At 41.0% G+C, this 20209-nt stretch overlaps 1 protein-coding gene across 4 annotated transcripts in view; it reads right to left on the minus strand.

Moving 5' to 3' along the window:
* The window catches only part of N4BP2L2 (NEDD4 binding protein 2 like 2), a 108588-nt gene that overhangs the window by 35113 nt on the left and 53266 nt on the right, over positions 1-20209 (minus strand). The window contains exon 7 of one of the 4 annotated variants that reach the window (XM_057299650.2): positions 13470-16770. The exons of the other annotated variants lie outside the window; for them this stretch is intronic. Coding sequence (XP_057155633.1) covers positions 16767-16770 — 4 coding nt within the window. The 3' untranslated portion in view covers positions 13470-16766. Of the gene's footprint in view, positions 1-13469; positions 16771-20209 lie in introns of those variants that run through there. 4 annotated transcript variants of the gene reach the window in all.

Below are 20209 nucleotides of genomic sequence, written 5' to 3' on the forward strand. Positions count from 1 at the left end.
TCTTGGAAATTGGTTGTTATTATGAGAGAGGGGCATTTTTTTTTTTTTTTTTTTTTTTTTTGAGACAGAGTCTCCCTCTGTTACCCAGGCTGGAGTGCTGTGGCACAATCTAAGCTCACTGCAACCTCCGTCTCCTGGGTTCAAGTGATTCTCCTGCCTCAGCTTCCTGAATAAGTGGGACTATAGGCGAGCACCACCATGCCCAGCTAATTTTTGTATTTTTAGTAGAGATGTATTTAGTAGAGTATTTTTAGGGTTTCGCTATGTTGGCCAGGCTGGTCTCAAACTCCTGACCTCAAGTGATCTGCCTGCCTCGGCCTCCCAAAGTGCTGGGATTACAGGCGTGAGCCATCGTGCCTGGCCGAGAGAGGGCATTATTCTAGAGACAAAAGAATCAAGATCCAGACAACCACTAGGTTAGTTATAACATTAATATAGGTAATAATGAAAAAAAAATTGAGGGCTATAGTAAATTGAAAAATAACGTAGGCCAGGCATGGTGGCTCACGCTTATAATCCGAGCACTTTGGGGGGCCGAGGCTGGTGGAATCACCTGAGGTCAGGAGTTTGAGATCAGCCTGACCAACATAGCGAAACCCCATCTCTAATAAAAATACAAAAATTATCTGGGCATGGTGGCAGGTGCCTGTAATCCCAGCTACTCAGAAGGCTGAGGTGGGAGAATCACTTGAACCTGGGAGGCAGAGGTTGCAGCGAGGCGAGATTGCACCACTGCTCTGTTGCATAGGCAACAGAGCAAGACTGTCTCAAAAAAATAAAAAAAGGAAAATAATGCATTTGCTTTTAGATATGCTCAGTTTCAGGAGGCCCTTAAACTCACAAGTGGAAATGTCAAACAGGCAGTGAGAGATATGCATTCATATCCCAGGTAGGAAGTAGGGGCTAAAGAAAAAGTTACAGGAGACAGCAAAGAAGTGGGATTGAAGTCACATTTGAGATGGCCTCAGGGTTAAGGAAGAAAGAAGATGAGAGCATGGAATAGAACATTGGAAACAACATTGAAGAGGTCATTAGTGCAAAAAGAGACAAAAAAAAAGAAATTAAAATAAGGGTAGGATATGAAAAGAGGAATATTTTATAAGTTGAAGGAAAAGGTAATTTCAAGAAAAAAGCAGTGAAAATTTATTTTAACAAATATTTGAGTGCTACTGTGTCCCAGACATTGTAAGATAAGGCAGCCAAAGAGTTGATACTCTCTTTCCTTTGTTCTGTCAATATTTTCATTGGTAAAGCGAATAACAAAAGTAAAGAGGTAGTTTATCATATTTTCAAATGAGAGAAAGGAGTAGCAGCTGATGTGACAGAATCAGGATCCAAATGTATTCCAATATACTGGAAGTGATGGGCACATGTAAGGTACATGGATGTGCTTTGGTCAAGGAATAGGCCAAGTTGGACATCTGGGACAGAGCGACTCGGCGAGTTTAGGGTGCAGGTGCATACTCTGCTTGTTACATAACCTGTTTGTGTAAGCTCATACTGGGCTTGGAGCCACTATTCTTTGAGAAAGGTATAACTGCCCTGCTGATGCCCTGCACACCCAGAGAAAAGAGAGAGAGCCAGAGTTGTTTGTCTTATAGATAGACAGGGGAGAGCCAGCTTGGCTTGTGCCCAGAGAGAGAAAAAGTTAAGCTGCTAACCCTGTAAGGGAGAGCCAACCTTGTAGCCCAGGGAACGCAGCTGTGTGTGGGACTGGCAGGAGCTGCAGAGCTGGAGCAGATAGCTGAGATAAAGGCAGACAGTGTAAGAGAGCTGCTGTGAGAGAGCTGCTGATGAGGAGCTAGTGTGAGTGAGCTGCTGATGAAAGAGCTGCTGAATAAAACCATATTCAACTGCTACGGTCCCCCGAGTGTTCTTTTCAGCCATTTGTCACCCATTCACCCCTTCCTTTTGGACCTCAGCATGGGCTGGAACCTGACCCTGAACCTGACATTTGGTGTAGTCCTCGGCAGAATGAGATGAATGGGTCTTCAGCCCACAAGACTCCCAGGTCGGCAATGTGGCTGCAGCATGGGCTGTGGTAACTGGTGGCAGCTGTGCTGCATGGATGGGCTCCAGTGGAGACATGGGTGGCAGTGGACAGGTCCCCTGTGAGTGTGGAGATGGAACTGAAGCACCTGGAAGTGCACAGCACCGAGAAAGTACATACTTTTGTCAGCAGAGTCAGATGGGTGTTTATGACTGTGCTGCAGGACATACATGCCCAGTCCCTGTGGGATGCAGCGCAGGGAGGAGGAAGAACCTTGGTTGCAGGCTCACCCAGTGGTCTGCCAGAAAATAGAGCATAAGCAGCTGTTGGGCCCCAAAGGTAGGCCTAGGGACCCCCACCCCCATTGAGTTGTGGGAGTTAGGCAAGTAATGTCGGCAGCGTCTGGGGGGGTCCCCTCCCTGCCTGATATTCCGTCTCTGAGACGAAGGAGCTGACACATTTCCTGCTCTGCCTCCAAGATGGAGAAGCTGGCTTTTTTAATTAAAGTGTGGACTGATGCTGGTCCAGAGAAGTACCAGAGACTGTCAGACGATGAAAGTCAAGTATAGACTTGGTGCAACTCAATCGGGAGAAGGATGTTACTGTACAGCCCAGTCCTGCCTAAGTGTTCCAGTTTAGGGAGTACCTGCTGCAGTCAAGTGGAAGTGTAAAGACTTTTCTGTTTGATGAGGGAACTGGCTGAGGTGCCTTGCTCAGAGGGACACTGGACCACCGCAGCCACATGTGGACTTGGCAATCCACTGGTCCCTGAACACGTATAAGTTTCTGGGTAGGGCTGCATCAATTAATGGCTATGAAAGCCAGTCAGTGAAAGTGAGACCTGTATCTTTGCACCTTGCCATCAGCCGCTTGGCTCTCTGCTTATGCATTGTGTATCTCTCCCCAGTGCCTAAATGCATTCTGGGGGTGGATGTTTTGCACAGCTTGGCAGCTGTGCTGTCTGTCACAGACTTGATGGACCGCTTGACAATGGAACTGGGACTTCTTTTCCAGACAGCCAGGAACAGTTTGCCTTCATGGGAGGGCGACAATGGACTTTCACAGTGTTGCGGTGGTGTCATAGTCTTATTAATGATGTTATGCTAACCTCTGATTCTTTTACAGGTTTAAAAGCAGGAATGCCCCTCTTGCCTGGGATTGGGATAATGAAACTGAGGCAGCCTTTTCCAATAGCCAAGCAGGCTATTCGGTAGACATAAGCCCTATGGGTAGTTGACCAGGGGTGCTCATTTAAGCTGGATGTGCATGTGACCACAGATAGCTTTGGCTAGGGCCTATATCAATGCATGAGGCACTTGGGAGTGACAGTATGCTTTTAGTCCCAACTATGGAAGGGAGCTGAGCTCTCATACTCTGATAGGGAAGCAGTTAGCAGCTATATATGCTTCCCTTCAGGCTAATGAGAGCATGGCAGGACAGATGACTTACCCCATAGCAGGATGGGTGCATTCATAGGTAACAAGCCCCCAGAATGGGATGGCGTAGATATCCACTTTAGCAAAGTGTAGCACCTCCTTAGAACAGCGGAGTATGCTGAGTACAAGTACCTTAGCTGCAGTGTTACAAGAGGTCTTGGCACCTGTAGTCCTCATGCAAGATAAGGCCATGGGGCCTGAAGTACCCCTAGACCCTAAGCCTTCACTGTTAGGAAGAACATCCTCCCATTCTTAATAGGGCAGGGAACACAGATAGGTCTAGCTGGGGTGCTACTGCTGCCTGGATTGCTGTCACAGTCTAGCCTAGTACTGACACCATATGGTTTGAAACCAGGTGCAGGCAAAGTAGCCAATGGGCTGAACTCAGTGCAATGTGAATGATGATCACCAAGGAGGTGACACCTACAGTAATCTGCACTAATAGCTAGGCAGTTTATCAAAGCTTATGTATGTAATGGGCCTGTGTGTCCAGAAGCTTATGTATGTGTTGGACCTGGGGCCTATGTGCCAAACCTGTGTATCAGGCCTGCATGCCCAAAGCTTATGTGTCAGGCTTGTGTATGAAGCCTATGTGTGTTTATTGGGCCTCTGTGCCCAAAACCTATCTCTCTTGGCCTAGAGGGTGAAATGTAAGGTATATGGATGTGCTCTGGTCAAGGAATAGGCCAAGGTGGACCTCTGGGCCAGAATGACTCAGTGAGTTTAGGGTGCAGGTGCATACTCCACTTGTTATATAACCTGTTTGTGTAAGCTCATACTGGGCTCGGAGCCAGTATTGTTTGAGAAAGGTATAACTGCCCTGCTGTCACCGTGCATAGGCCTTGTGCGGGCGCACCCGGAGAAAGACAGAGAGAGAGCCAGAGTTGTCCATCTTGTAGGCGGACAAGGGGGAGCCAAGGCTCGGCTCGTCTTGCACCCAGAGAAAGAGTTAAGCTGCTAACCCTGTAAGGGAAAGCCTGCCTTGTAGGCCAGGGAATGCAGCTGTGTGTGGGAGTGGCAGGAGCTGCAGAGCTGGAGCCGACAGTCAAGATAAAAGCAGTGTGAGAGAGCTGCTGCGAGAGAGCTGCTGATGAGAGAGCTAGTGCGAGTGAGCTGCTGATGAAAGAGCTGCTGAATAAAGCCATACTCACTGCCTACAGCCCCTTGAGTGTTCTTTCAGCTATTTGTTGCCCATCCACCCACTCCCTTCAGACCTCAGCATAGGCTGGAAACTGACACTGGGTGTGACAGCACAACCTCACAAAATGATATCTAAGAAGAATAAAAATACATCACCCATGAACTATTCTTGCCCAAAATATTTAACCTGAATTTAATCAAGCCTCTCTCTAGGCCTAACTTCCACTTTACAAGAAATGCAAAGGCTAGAAGATGTTAAATGACACCATGAGGAAAACAATCAGATAAATCCAGAAAAATAGGATGGTCTATAAGACAACTGGCCTGAACTCTTAACAAAGACAACATCGTAATGAGCAGATTAATAAAAAAAGGTGGAGGACTGTTCACATCACAAGTGACCAAGAGGAGGTCATATGGGAACTCTCTGTACTCTGCTCAAGTTTTTTATAAACCTAAAACTGTCCTAAAAATATAGTCTAAAAAAATAGAGAAATGCTGAGTCAGTCACTGAGAGAGAGAAACGTCAATACTAAGAAGATTCCACTTTCTGGTTCTTACTTATTTGGTACTGCAGAATCAGTGGCTGAAAGTGCAACACTTCCTTTTTGCTGTGCTGGTTATTTTTCTTCATATATAATGCCACTGGTAAGCATGAAGAACAGTTTCTTTTTTTTCCCCTCACACTCAAGGGAAGTCTAAACAGCTGACCAAGGAAGGCACGTTCATCACCTGCTGGCACTGATCAAAGCAAAGGTATCCAAAACACCTGAAAAGCTCCTCCCTAGAGTAACAGATATGCCACCTGGCCTAGAGCTCGGCCTCAAATATGGCCTATTCAAAGTTTTGTATTCTGAAGATGAAGAAATCAAGCTCCAGAAAGGTCACACCCGTGAGATGAAGCTAGCTGAGCCTAGGTGAGGAACCCATCTCCTGACTCCTAGTCTGCCACTCTTAGCCAGCACTTTCAATGAGAATGAAAATAGCCTGGCAGACATCCCTCCTGCTAGAAGTGCCTTTTAGACAGTAAAGCAATTCCCAAATATGTAGAGCACTATCAAATACAATAGCCATTATTAATATGTACCTACTAAGCACTTGAAATGTGGCTAGTCTGAATTGGGATGTGTTGTAAGTCTAAACTGGATTTCAAAGGGTATGATTTTTAAAAAGTAAAATAACTTATTAATAATTTTAAAAATATTGGTCAGACGCGGTGGCTCACGCCTGTAATCCTAGCACTTTGGGAGGCTGAGGTGGGCAGATCACCTGAGGTCAGGAGTTCGAGACCAGCCTGGCCAACATAGTGAAACCCCATCTCTACTAAAAATACAAAAAATTAGCTGGGCAAGGTAGTGGGCACCTGTAATCCTAGCTACTCAGAAGGCTGAGGCAGGAGAATCACTTGAACCCAAGAGGCAGAGATTGCAGTGAGCCAAGATCGCACCACTGCACTCCAGCCTGGGCAACAGAAGGAGACTCCGTCTCAAAAAAAAAAAAAAAATTAAATATTTATTATATGTTGAAATAATATTTTGATAGGTTAAATCAAATACATTATCAAATTTATTTTTAAAAACAACCAAAGATAACAATCAACTAAACACAAGGTGTGAACATTGACTGGATCCTAGTTTGGGGAGAAAAAAAATAAAGCTATAAAAAACAGTGTATTCATTTTCTATTGCTGCTGTAATAAGTGACTGTGTAACAAGTCACCACAAATTTGGTGGCTTAAAATCATACAAGTTTATTATCTTATAATTCTATAGGTCAGAAGTCCAAAACAGGTCTTACTGGATTAAAATCGAGGTTTCAGCTGGGATAGGTTCCTTTCTGAAAGGTATATGAGAGAATCCATTTCCTTGTCCTTTCCAGTCTCTTTTCCAGAGGCCACTGACATTCCTTGGCTTGTATTCTTCCATTTTCAAATCCAGCAACACTGTCTCTCTCTGTGCCTTTCTCCCATAGTCACGTTTCCCTCTAACTCTGTTTTTCTGCCTCTATCATCCACTTTTAAGGACCCTTGTGATAACACTGGGCCCACCAGATAATCCAGTATAATCTCACTATTTTAAGGTCAGTTGATGAGCAACCTTAATTCCCCTTTGCCATGTAAGATAAGATAGTCAGAGGTTCAGAGGATTAGGACATGGCTACCTTTGGGTACAGGGGAAGCATTATTCTGCTTACTACAAATAGTTTTGTGACAATGGCAGAAATTTGAATTATTATAGAATTTTTGTTAATTTGCTTGCATATAATAAGGGTATCATGGTTATGAAAGAAAATGCCTTTATTCTTTAGGAATGCCTTCACTTAGGAGTGAAAGGTCTTATCTAAAACTTATTTTCAAATAGTTCGGCAAGTAAATAAATGTGTAAACTTATATAGATATTCATATATACATATATCTATAAAGCAAATATGGCAAAATGTTAATGATTTTGAATGTAGGTAGAAGGTATATACAGTTTATTATTACTATTATATTATATATATTAACTTCTCTTTACATATCAGATTTTCCTTAATAAAAAGTTGGAAAAATTCAAACAAATCCACAAAATGTCACGGTCAATTATACAAATACATATGATAGAAATGTACTTAGCGGCCTATCACAGTGGCTCATGCCTGTAATCCCAGCACTTTGGGAGGCCGAGGTGGGCGAATCACCTGAGGTCAGGAGTTTGAGATCAGTCTGGCTGACACGGTGAAACCCTGTCTCTACTAAAAAAAAAAAAAAAAAATTAGCCGGGCATGGTGGCATGTGCTTGTAATCTCAGGTACTCGGAAGGCTGAGGCAGGAGAATCACTTGAGCCTGGGGGGGCAGAGGTTGCAGTGAGCCAAGATCGTGCCACTGCACTCCAGCCTGGGCAACAGAGTGAGACTCCACCCCAGCCACCGCACTAAAATAAAAATGTGATTTAGCCATAGACCATGTGATAAAAGAGCTAGTGGTGTTATATTTACTTTGATTTAAAAAAGTCACATGGCTAACAAAAAGTTAAATAAACTTAAGTAGCATTTAAAGGATTATCTGAAAGAGTATCTTCTTCCTGTGGGCCGCTGACAATGGAGTACTGTACATGATCCATGCATCCATATGTGCATAAAAAATGTCTAAAGACTGAATACCTGTCACATATACCTGTGTTAATATTATACGTAACTATATAGATGAGGTTATGATTAATTAAAAAGTGTCACTTAGCATTCTATTATATATTTTTCATCACTGGACACTAAAATTATACTGTCACCATGCAGAAACTGTTAAAATTTGTCATTTCAAAGCATTCTCATATTCAAAAGTGCTGAGAATCAGCACTATAGATAAATGCCCTCAGTCTGTTCTTGCCCAGGTCAGAGCAAATGTAGATTAAAAAGAAATTATTTATCTGCACACTCACTTAAGAAATGATTTATGGTGGCTTACTGAAACAGCTCCGTTGTCTGGGCTATATACCCTGATTTTTGGTCAAGGTTGAGAAAGAATTCAGGACATGGGCACACACGAGGAGTGGGTTTAGCAGCAGAAAGTTAAATAGAAAAAGAAGAGAGAGAGAAAGCTTCCTCATGCAGAGAAAGCAGGTCATCCAAGAGAGGGTCTCCGAACAGAAAAAGGATTGGCTAGCACGAATGTGCCAAGTTTTATAGTCCAGTTTGAGGAGGCGGTGTCTGATTTACACAGGGCTCATAGATTGGTTTAATCAGGTATGACGTCTACATAATGCACAGGGAAGGCTGGTTACCCCACCCTAATCTTATTATGCAAATGGACATTCCAGTTGATCAGTGCCATGTTGTCTGCTTCTTTCTGTACACGTGGCTGACAAAGAGAAGGGAAGATGGAGCCTCCATCTTGAACATGATTGGCACGACTGCCAGTATCTATGTCTGCAGCTCTTCGTTAGAAAGGAAAATAATTTGGGGCAGCTTTTCATTAAAAAGGAAAGCCTTACCGAGGATTCCCATATCCCTACTATCTGCCTAAGTACTTTCTTACCTCCTATATCATTATGAAAGCACATATACTACAATGAAAATAAGTTGAAGACAGATAAGAAAAATACGGCAAGGGGAGAAGAAAAATACGGCAAAGGGAGAAGGGCAGGAAAGACAGAACAAGAACCTCTCATACAAAAGGCATGATATATCTTGTTAGAGGTGAAATATTTCATGCAATTCTGTCTATCTGGATACCTTAAAATGGTATTGAGGAGAATTACATTTCCAGGAATGTAGTAAGTAGGTAACAGGATAAAACAACTAAATCCTGGATTAAGCATTTTTTCGAAATATTTTCTAAATGCACTGATGAGCTTCTGAAAAATTACAGAATTCCCAGGATTCCTGAAGGCAGGAACCCAGAAGGGTCAGCTGACCTCAGCTGCCTTTGAAAACATTTGATAAACCAGATGAACTGGATCTTCAGGGTTTTTGTAAACTTAGGGCTTTTTGTGGGCACAAGTTAACAGGGTAAGGGAGCAGGCCAATAACAATTCCCTCTCTAATAAAGCTGAGACCTCAAACGGCTTCTTTGCTTTTGTCTAAAAGTGAACAGAAACTTATCTCTACCCTCCAACCAGAACTGCAAGGAAAAATAAATTACATGGAATTCTGATACTGAGTGGATTAGGGTAGGGAACATCACATCTAAGGATCTGGAACCACAACCCATTCCTCACAAGCTGCTCTCTGTCTAGTCTAGAAAACTGCAGACCAGTAATTTAGAATGATCTCAGGCTGGTACTGCTGCCAGGCACCTGGCCGAAGTAAATATAATCCTTGCTGGAGAAATCTATTTTTATCCAAGGGCTCAAAAATACTGATACAAATAAAATTCCAAGAAAAATGAGTAGCTCATAGCAAAAAATAACAGAATACATTGGAAACATATAACCATGAACAAGGAACAGCAAAAACAGACCTGAAGTACTGTGGATATACAGCATGTAAAATAAGCACATTCACTATTTATAAAGATACATCTAAATTGACTGTAGGGAATAAGAAACTCTAAATAATAACTAAATAAAGTTGAAAAAGTACCCCTGGCAGTGTGGTGCAAGGTGGGTGTGGCAGGACCATGGGGCTCGAGTGCAGCCCCGGCGGGAACACAGACCATTTTAATTTTGATTGCTGTTACTACTACTGATAACTGAGCCAAAGTAGTGATGCTACTTGAAGGAAATTTCTGCAACCCGCAGTCAACTATCATACGATTGTGAGCCATGCCTTTAGTGAAGAAGAACACCAAGCCCCAGCACTTGTGCCAGGGAGCTCTGCCTGGGGGGATTACCAGTGAACTTGAATGTGTAACCAATAGTACTCTTGCCACTATCATACACCAGCTGAGCAGTCTGAGATCTACTCATTTCTCCTTGGGCAGTCAGAAGGTGGAGGAGAGGATGCCCTGGCTATGAACTATGCAAGGCTTACAAGGGCCAAAAGGCTGCACCATTTACATCAATGACCCCCTTAAGAACCATTTGCTGCAAAAACTTCATCAGCACGGCCAAGTACAGCATGTGGTCATTTCTCCCTGAGTTTTTGTATCTGCAATTTACCAAACCTGCCAATGCTTTCTTGTTCATTAATGTACTGCAGCAAATTCCAGATGTGTCTCCAACAGGAAAATATACAACTCTCTTGCCTCTGATTTCAGGGACCAAAGAGGTTATAGAAGATTGTAAATGACATATGGCAGACAAAATAGTTAATACAAAGAACTGGGAGTTCCTTCCTATAGACATAGTCCTGATGTCTTCCAGTGAACCTCAGTTGATTGTTATATAGCAACGCCTAATCTGGATGGAGAGACAGATCTAAAGCTACAGCAGGCTTTGCCAGAAACAGGTTGAATGCAATCAGAAAACCGTTTGTTCAGCCTATCTGGAAAAATAGACCTAATCGTCATTTCATAGCTTAGATGGAACCTTGAGCCTAAGTGGTAAAAGCTCTGTTCCAATTGGGCCTGACCAGGTCTTGTTAAGAGGTATACAGCTGAGAAATACTCAGCGGATTATTGGCATAGTTGTTTGCACTGGATTTGAAACAAAATTCATGCAGAATTCTGTCAAATCACCTCTCAAGAGATCAAAGGTTGAGAAAGTGATCAATGTGTCAGTCTCCCTTTTGTTCTTGCTGCTCTTGGTCATGTCCTTGATTCCAGCTCCCAAGTCATTGTCTGACATACTGGTGTTCATCATCTTGTACCAGAACCTCATCCCCATTAGTCTGCTGGTTGCTGTGGGAAAATTGTGAAATATATTCAGGCCCAGCTTATACACTGGAATGAAGATATGCATTATAAAGTAAATAACGTCTATGCCATGGCCAGAACATTCAATCTCAATGAAGAACTTGGGCAGGTAAAACATCTATTTTCTAATAAAACAGGAATATTATGACATTTAAGAAGTGTACCACTGCAGGTGTAATTTACGGTCAGACACCTTCTTCCATCCTAGAGTCCTGTGAATTTAATGACCCCAAATTATTGGAGAACTTTGAGAATGGCCATCCCACAAAAAACTATATAACGCAATTTCTTACCCTGTTATCTGTGTGCCACACTGTTATTCCTGAGAGATGGAAATAATATAATCTACCAGGCTTCCTCCCCAGCCAAAGCAGCTTTAGTGAAAGGAGCAAAAGAATATGGCTTGTTCTTTATACAAGAACACCATACTCTGTCACCACAGAAGCTACGGGAGAAAAATGCTTTTGAAATTCTTAATGTCCTGGAGTTCTCTAGTAATAGAAAAAGAATGTCTCTAATTGTCTGAACCCTTATGGGACAGCTCTGGCTCTACTGCAAAGGGGCTGATAGAGTGATTTATGAGAGGCTTTCAGAAGATTCTCTATTTGTTCAGGAGACATTAACCCATCTGGAATATTTTGCCACAGAAGGTCTGAGAATTCTCTGTGTTGTATATAGAGATTTAACTGAGAATGAATATAATGGGTGATTTCGGAAGTACAAAAAAGCGAGTACAACTGTACAAGACAGAATTCAAAGGGTAGAAAAATGGTATGATATTATTGGCCAGGCACAGTGGCTTACACCTGTAATCTCAGCACTTTGGGAGGCCGAAGTGGATGGATCACCTGAGGTCAGGAGTTTGAGACCAGCCTGGCCAACATGGTGAAACGCTATCTCTACTAACAATACAAAAAAGAAATTAGTTGGGAATGATGGCGGGTGCCTATAATCCCAGCTACTCAGGAGGCTGAGGCAGGAGAATCACTTGAACTCAGGAGGCAGAGGTTGCAGTGAGCCAAGATCATGCCACTGCACTTCAGCCTGGACAACAAGAGCAAAACTTTGTCTCAAAAAAAAAATAAAAAAGAACGTTATGATATTATTGAAAAGGTAATATAGGCCATATGTACTCTACATGCCAAGATAAATATGTGAAGGAAATCTAGTTATCAATGTTTTCATATCTTGAAGTAATTATTTATTATTTATTATTTATTTATTTTTTGAGATGCAGTCTGACTCTGTCGCCCAGGCTGGAGTGCAGTGGCATGATCTCGGCTCACTGCAAAGCTCCACCTCCTGGGTTCATGCCATTCTCCCACCTCAGCCTCCTGAGTAGCTGGGACTACAGGCGCCCGCCACCACACCCAGCTAATTTTGTTTTTTTTTTGTTTTTGTATTTTTAGTAGAGATGGGGTTTCACTGTGTTAGCCAGGATGGTCTCGATCTCCTGACCTCGTGATCCGCCTGCCTTGACCTCCCAAAGTGCTGGGATTATAGGTGTGAGCCACTGCGCCCCGCCAGTAATTATTAAAACAATGAAATTTTGTTTTTTCTTCAGAAGCAAAAAAAAAAAGAAAAAGTAAAAGGATCCCCAAAATGTATAAATATGAAAAAATATTAATTACTGAAAAAAACCTTGTCATGAGTTAAGGTCGTGAGTTAAGGACAGCTAATGGAAGAATTAGTAAATGGAAAAAGACATCTGCAGAAAATATCCAGAAAGCAGCAATAAGAAATAAAATGATAAAAAATGAAGATTAAGAGACAGAAGGGAGAATGAGAAGATCAACAGACATAAAACTGGAGCCTCAGGAGAAGGGAAGTGCAGGGAGAGACGGAGAGAGAGACAGAGACACAGAGTGAGAGAGAGAGAGAGGAGAAAATAAGACAGAGTCAATGTTTGAAGAGATTTATCACTGATAAATTTCCAAAACTGATGAAATACACCATCCCACAGATTCAAAAAAAATATAGCAAATCCAAAATAGGATAAAGACACAAAAAATCCTCACCTAGACACATTATAATGAAACTTCAAAACATTAAAGTCAAAGGGAAGGCCTTAAAATCAGCCAGAAAATGACAGGCTATCTTCACAGGAACAACAATTAGACTTCTAGCTGACTTCTTATCAGAAACAACTGAGGAAGAAGACAGTGGAATAATTTCAGTGTAATGAGAGAAAAGAACTGTCAACCTACTATTCTATATCTATTGACAATATTGTTCATGGAGGAGAGCAAAATAAATATATTTATTTTCAAAGAAACAAAAACAGAGATTTGACCTGGAGAACCTCATTTAATGCAATTGTAAAGAGTGAAATCCAGGCAGAAGGAAAGTAATATCAGATAAAGAGTCCAGATTAAAAGTTCACTTGACAGGGAATTTTAGTGAGAACTCAAGCACTTACTAGTTAGTTGGATGGCATCATATTTAAAGTCTCTTCAACAATAAAGAGACTTTTTTCTACATAATTTTAATCTTTGAAAATCAGACGCTAGATCCATTATATCATTACTTGGAGTTTCCATCTCACCTGAGTTGCTGTCTTACTAGGAAACATTTGATATTTCTTCAGTCACACCTGAAAATGGAAATAACATTTAGACTGTGCTTCACAACTTTTAAAGTGCTTTCATAAACATCATCTTGTTCAAATCCACAACTGTGCTACTACTATTTTCATTTTATAGACTGAAGAACTCATAGAGTGTGATTTCTCCAAGACTGTATAGTTAATAGAACTCAGAAAGGTTTTCTGAACCTAAAGATTGGAATTTTTAGGCCAGGCACGGTGACTCACACCTATAATCCCAGCACTTTGGGAGGCTGAGGAGGGCAGATCACTTGAGGTCAGGAGTTCAAGACCAGCCTGGCCAATATGGTGAAACTCCTTCTCTACTAAAAATACAAAAATTAGCCAGAAATGGTGGTGCATGCCTTTAACCCCAGCTACTCAGGAGGCTGAGGCCGGAGAATCGCCTGAACCCAGGAGGCAAAGGTTGCAGCGAGCCGAGATCACACCACTGCGCTCCAGCCTCAGCAACAGAGTGAGACTCTGTCTCAAAAAAAAAAAAAAAAAGATTGCACTTTTTAGATCGTGTTCTGCCTTTAAAAGTCCCCTAAATATCTTTAGGATTAAAACACATCTATTAATCAAAATTTTAAATGAAATCCACATATATAAACAAGTGAAAGTGGAGGGAAGTGTTCTGGTTGAAGAGAGGGCATAGTCAAAGCTCCACGTACACAGCCTCCCACTATCTGCCAGCAATGGCTCCTAAACTCTTCTGTGGACTAGTCTGAAGCTCAATGATTGACACTATCATCCTACTTTCACCTTATAAAGTAGTCTTAGACTCATTCACATTACTTAGTCTCTAACTCAAATCACTTTCTCTCCACCCCAAGCTGACTACCAGTATTCACTTACAGATACTCAAGACTTCAGAGGATCTTTGAACTCCCCCAAATTGAGTAGTATATGTATGTACATGCATGTAATTTTAATGGAAGAGGGACTATTACAAGGACTGTTTATAGGCAAGAGGAACTATTTCATTGGGTTTTGAAAGTAGTCCATGATTCAAAAAAGGGGTAAGCCTCTGGTTCTGGCTTATAAGATTATGGCTTTAATTCACACCTCAAATCTTATTTTCAGGGCCAGTTTTCCTGATTATTGTTTAGCTTTCCTTCTTGACTATTATTCAAACTCTTATTCTGTAAATACCTGAGTCAGTCTAGTCCAGTTTCTGGAACTTTGTGTCTGAATGCAGATGGTGACCCTGTCATATTCTAGCCTTGGGATCTAGACACAAATATTGCCTACACTGTCTTTGTTTTGTGTAATGAATTTTACAGTATTCTACAGTTCAAAATTTAAGTATATATTTGTGTAAATATATATAATTTAAACCTTCAGAGCTCTGTTGCCTATATCTTCCAGGATATATGGTACATGGGGGCTTTCAACTATGTAGCTGGCCTATGAATAAATGAACACCATTGGCTTATGCTTATCTTTTTTTGTATGTCTTAAATATTGCATGTAAAATGTCAATAAAAGACATACAAAACTTAAGCAATACCCTGCAGGATGCTAGCCAATGCCTGATTCATAATGGGTGATCAATAGTTATCTGTTAAATCAATTTTTATTCAAACTAGGTTTAGTTGTTTTATCAGGTTGTCATTACACTTAAGATGACACGATATATTTATTTTAGCTGACTGTATACAATGAATTGTTATAGTGGGGTTTACATACCTAGCGTGATTATAATTAAACTGATTACTTGTAATTAGACTTGTTTGAGACAGAGTCTCACTTTGTCGCCCAAGCTGGAGTACAGTAGTGCCATCTCGGCTCACCTCAATCTCTGCCTCCTGGGTTCAAGTGATCCTCCCACTTCAGCCTCCTAAGGAGCTGGGACTACATGACCAGCTAATTTTTTTTTTTTTTTTTTGTATTTTTGTATTTTTAGTAGAGACAGAGTTTCACCATGTTGGCCAGGCTGGTCTCAAACTTCTAACCTCAAGTGATCCTCCCACCTCAGCCTCCCAAAGTGCTGGGATTATAGGCATGAGCCACTGTGCCTGGCCTTAGACTCTTTACAGTCATATTTCATATAGTTTTCCTATCAGTAGGTGAAAGAGAAAAGACTGCTTCTACTCTGAATCCCAGAGAATAACAGGAAAGATTACAAAACTAAGACACCATTTGGTAAAAGTTTTCATGTTATTTCATCTGTTAAGAATGTTTAGGTGTTTTGTTTTGGCTACAAAATTTAAATTTCTCTTACACTAATTTCATATGACAATATTATCTTTTGCGTTGGTATTTGATTCTATCTACTACTAGTTTGTTTGTATTTCAAACTAAGACATACTTATTCAGACTTTTTAAATTCTAGTGTGCTCTAAATTCAATTACTTTTCAATGTCTATGAATTTTCATCCAATTATTTCACTAATGTGGTAAACTTAAACATTGATGTCTGAAGCAGTAGCCATTATATTTGGTCCATTAGTTTACTTACAGCCCAGCACTAATGTTTATTAGTCAAACGAAATCTTAACTTGGGAAACCCTCTTCTTACACTTAGCCAGAGGCTATAATTCACAACTAGTATTTTCACAAATGGGTTCAACTGAAGCAAGTACTGTGGGAAAATGTAGATGGGCAAAGCAAATCTATCAGGGCAACTGGAAAACTAAGTCAAGTTCATATGCTACAGATAAGGGCAGAGAAGGGCCATTTCAGTTTCAAAAAAGAAAAAAAATGCAGGTGGCCTTTGATGAACAGAATATTTCTCTTCAACCTATTTTAACCTCTATATTCTTATCTAAAATTTCCTCATTAAAGCTATTAAGGTAAGCTTCAGAATATTTCCTGCTATAACTACTTAGTAAAACTAGTTAGTGTATAAAAATACAATTGATTTTTGTAGGTTGTACATCACTAAATTTCAGCACATCTTGGCATCCAGACTAACACACGGTGAAAGACAGGAACATGGCAGATGATCTTTATTTATACTTACTGTATGGGGGTAGAGCAGGAATGGATAATAGCATTGCATGATTACTTTTTACTTTTAAAAATTAATTTCTAAAATAATAATTTAGTAATTTTATGCTACAGTTTTTTGTTTTGTTTTGTTTTTTTGCTAACATCCCTCACCATTACATAATACATTTACAAGATGGGAATGATACTACCAGGCTCACTTTCAGGAGTTGTGTATGTCTTAGTCTAAGAAAACCAATACAAAATTAGCCAGGTGTGGTGGTGCACGCCTGTTAATTCCAGCTACTCGGGAGGCTAAGGCAGGAGAATCGCTTGAACCCGGGAGGCAGAGGTTGCAGTGAGTCAAGATCACGCCATTGCACCGCAGCCTGGGCAACAAGAGCGAAACTTCATCTAAAAAAGAAAAAAAAAAAGAAAAGAAAAACCAGTCGGGGCCAGGCCCAGTGGTTTACAACTTACATAATCCAAGCACTTCAGGAGGCCAAGGCAGAAGGAGTGCTTCTGCCAAGAGTTTGAGTCCAAGAGTTTGAGACCAGCCTGGGCATTATGGCAAAACCCCATCTCTACAAAAAATACAAATATTAGCCAAGTGTGGTGGCGCACGTCTGTAGTCCTAGTTAACTAGGGGGTGAACTGAGGTGGGAGGATTGCTTCAGCCTAGGAGGTCAAGGCTGCAGCGAGCCGAGATCATGCCACTGCACTGCAGGCTGGGCGACAGAGCAAGACCCTGACTCAAAAAATAAATACATAAAAAATAAATCAAAAATAAGAAAAACAGTCTCATGTGCTATTAGTTGCATTTAACTGCAAACATATAACTTGAAAAAATATAGCTAAAGGTTTTTCATCTTTAATAAAGTCATTTTCTTCTTAAAAATGGATCTAGGGTAGGTTTTTTTTTTTTTTTTTTTTTTTTTTTTTTTTTTTTTTGAGACACAGTTCCACTCTTGTTGCCCAGACTGGAGTGCAATGACGTGATCTCGGCTCACTGCAACCTCCGCCTCCCGGGTTCAAAGGATCCTCCTGCCTCAGCCTCCCAAGTAGCTGGGATTACTGGCACAGCGCCACCACGCCCAGCTAATTTTTGTATTTTTGGTAGAGATGGGGTTTCACCATGTTGGCCAGGCTGTTCTCGAACTCCTGACCTCAAGTGATCCGCAAGCCTCAGTCTCCCAAAGTGCTGGGAAAACAGGTGTGAGCCACCATGCCCGGCTGTAATTCTTTTTAAAAAATAGCTAGAAAATACAATCTTGCCTTCATCTTAAGTATATGAAATACTGTTAGAATATGTTGAATTATTTCCACTTAGATAACCTCATAACTAAATTATTGCCACAAAATGAATAGCCTTTAGCCATAAAATTAAAAGCATAAGAACACATTTATAAAGAATACTTAGAATGCAGAAAATTTTCAACTTACAAAATAGTTGTTTTCTATAGAGCTGTGCAAACTGACATCTTGGTACACTGCTACAAAATAATTTTATTATAGTCACAGGCTAACCTCAAAAAATTTCACTAGAAATATGTCATTTGTTTTCTTTCCTTCCTTTATTCTCACCTTCCTTGTTATTTTGTTTGTTACTGAAAATGGTATAACATGATTATTATTCTTGTCAAATAAGATTAAAGTCATTTACTTTTTACCCACACAAAAAGGAAATCAGAAGAGTTCCTGAAGTAAATGAAGAACAGTTGGAAAAGGAGATAAACTAGATTTTAAAAGATGTTCAGAACTTCACACACACAAAAAAGCCCAGGCCCAGATGGCTTCATTGGTGAACGCTATCAAACATTTAAAGAAGAATATCAATTCTTAAGAAACTCTTCTAAAAATAGAAGAGGAAGGAATACTTCCCAATTTAGCCTATGAGGCCAGTATCACTTTGATATCAAAACCAAAAACATCACACAAAAACAGAAATATACAAACTAATATTTCCTATGAATATGGATGCAAAACCTCAAAAAATAGCTGACTAAATCTAGCTATATAAAAAAAGATTACACTTTGTGACCAAATGTGATGTTATCTCAGGAAAGCAAGGTTAGTTTAACATCCAAAATTCAATTAATGTAATAAACCATATCAGTAGAACAAAGGATAAAAACCACATCATCATCTCAAAAGATGCAGAAAAAACATGGGCAAAATCTAACATTCTGTCATGACAGAAACCCTTAACAAACTAGAAACAGGAAGAAAACTAAGAGCTGGGCATGGTGGCTGACACCTGTAATCCCAGCACTTTGGGAGGCCAAGGTGGGAGGATCAGTTGAGCCTAGGAGTTCAAGACCAATCTGGGCAATACAGTGAGACCTTGTCTCTACAAAAATATTAAAAAGTTAGCTGAGTGTGGTGATGTGGGCCTGTAGTCTGAGCCACTCAGGAGGCTGAGGTGGAAGTGTTGCTTGAGCCTGGGAGGCAGAGGTTGCGGTGAACCAAGATTATGCCACTGCACTCCAGCCTGGCGAACAGAGATGTCATCTCAAACAAACAAACACCTAAATCAAAATAAACTAGGAACAGAAATGAAGCTCCCCAATCTGATATAAAACATGTACGAAAACTCCACATTCATCATACTTAATGGTGAAAGGCTAAATATTTCACCCTGAAGATCAGAAAAAAGACTACAAGAATGTACACTCTCACCATTTCTATTCAATGTTACACCAGAGGCGATTAGGCAAGAAAAAAAATTCTAAAATACAAATTGGAAAGAAAGAAGTAAAACATGTCTATTTGCAGATAATAGGATCTTATACATAGAAAATTCATAGGAATGTAATTAAAAACTATTAAAAATAATAAACTGGGCCGGGTGTGGTGGCTCACGCCTGTAATCCCAGCACTTTAGGAGGGTGAGGCGGGTGGATCATCTGAGGTCGGGAGTTCAAGACCAGCCTAGCCAACATGGTGAAACCCCATCTCTACTAAAAATACAAAAATTAGCTAGGTGTGGAGGCTTGCACCTGTGGTCCCAGCTGCTCAGGAGGCTGAGGAAAGATAATCGCTCGAACCCGGGAGGCAAAAGTTGCAGTGAGCCAAAATTGCGCCACTGCACTCCAACCTGGGCAACAGAGCAAGACTTCATCTCAATAATAATAATAATAATAATAATAATAATAATAACAACAATAATAATAAAAATAAACTGGCTAAGTGTGGTGGCTCCCACCTGTAATCCCAGCACTTTGGGAGGCAGAGGCAGGCATATCATGAGGTCAGCAGATCGAGACCATCCTGGATAAATGGTGAAACCATGTCTCCACTAAAAATACAAAAAATTAGCCAGGCGTGGTGGCATGCACCTGTAGACCCAGCTACTCAGAAGGCTGAGGCAGGAGAATCATTTGAACTCGGAAGACAGAGGTTGCAGTGAGCCGAGATCGCGCCATTGCACTCCAGCCTGGGCTACAGAGCGAGACTCCATCTCAAAAACAAATAAATAAATAAAAAGAAAGCAAGCAAGAAATTAAAGAAGCCAGGCACAGTGGCCCGCACCCGTAATCCCAGCTACTCAGCAGGCTGAGGAAGAAAGATCACATGAGGCCAGGATTTCCAGACCTGCCTAGGTAACATGGTGAGACCCCATCACTAAAACAATTTTAAAAATCAGCCAGAGACTACAGCCAGTTTGGTGATATATGCCTGTAGTCCCAGCTACTCTGGATGCTGAGGCAAGAGGATTGCTTGAGCCCAGAAGTTTAAGACCAGCCTGGGCAACATGGTGAAATCCCATCTCTACCAAAAAAGTACAAAAATTATCTGGGCATGGTGGCATGTACCTGTGGTCTCAGCTATTTGGGAGGCAGAGGTCGAAGGA

Source organism: Pan paniscus, chromosome 14 (genome assembly GCF_029289425.2).
Source record: "Pan paniscus chromosome 14, NHGRI_mPanPan1-v2.0_pri, whole genome shotgun sequence".
Taxonomy (NCBI): domain Eukaryota; kingdom Metazoa; phylum Chordata; class Mammalia; order Primates; family Hominidae; genus Pan; species Pan paniscus.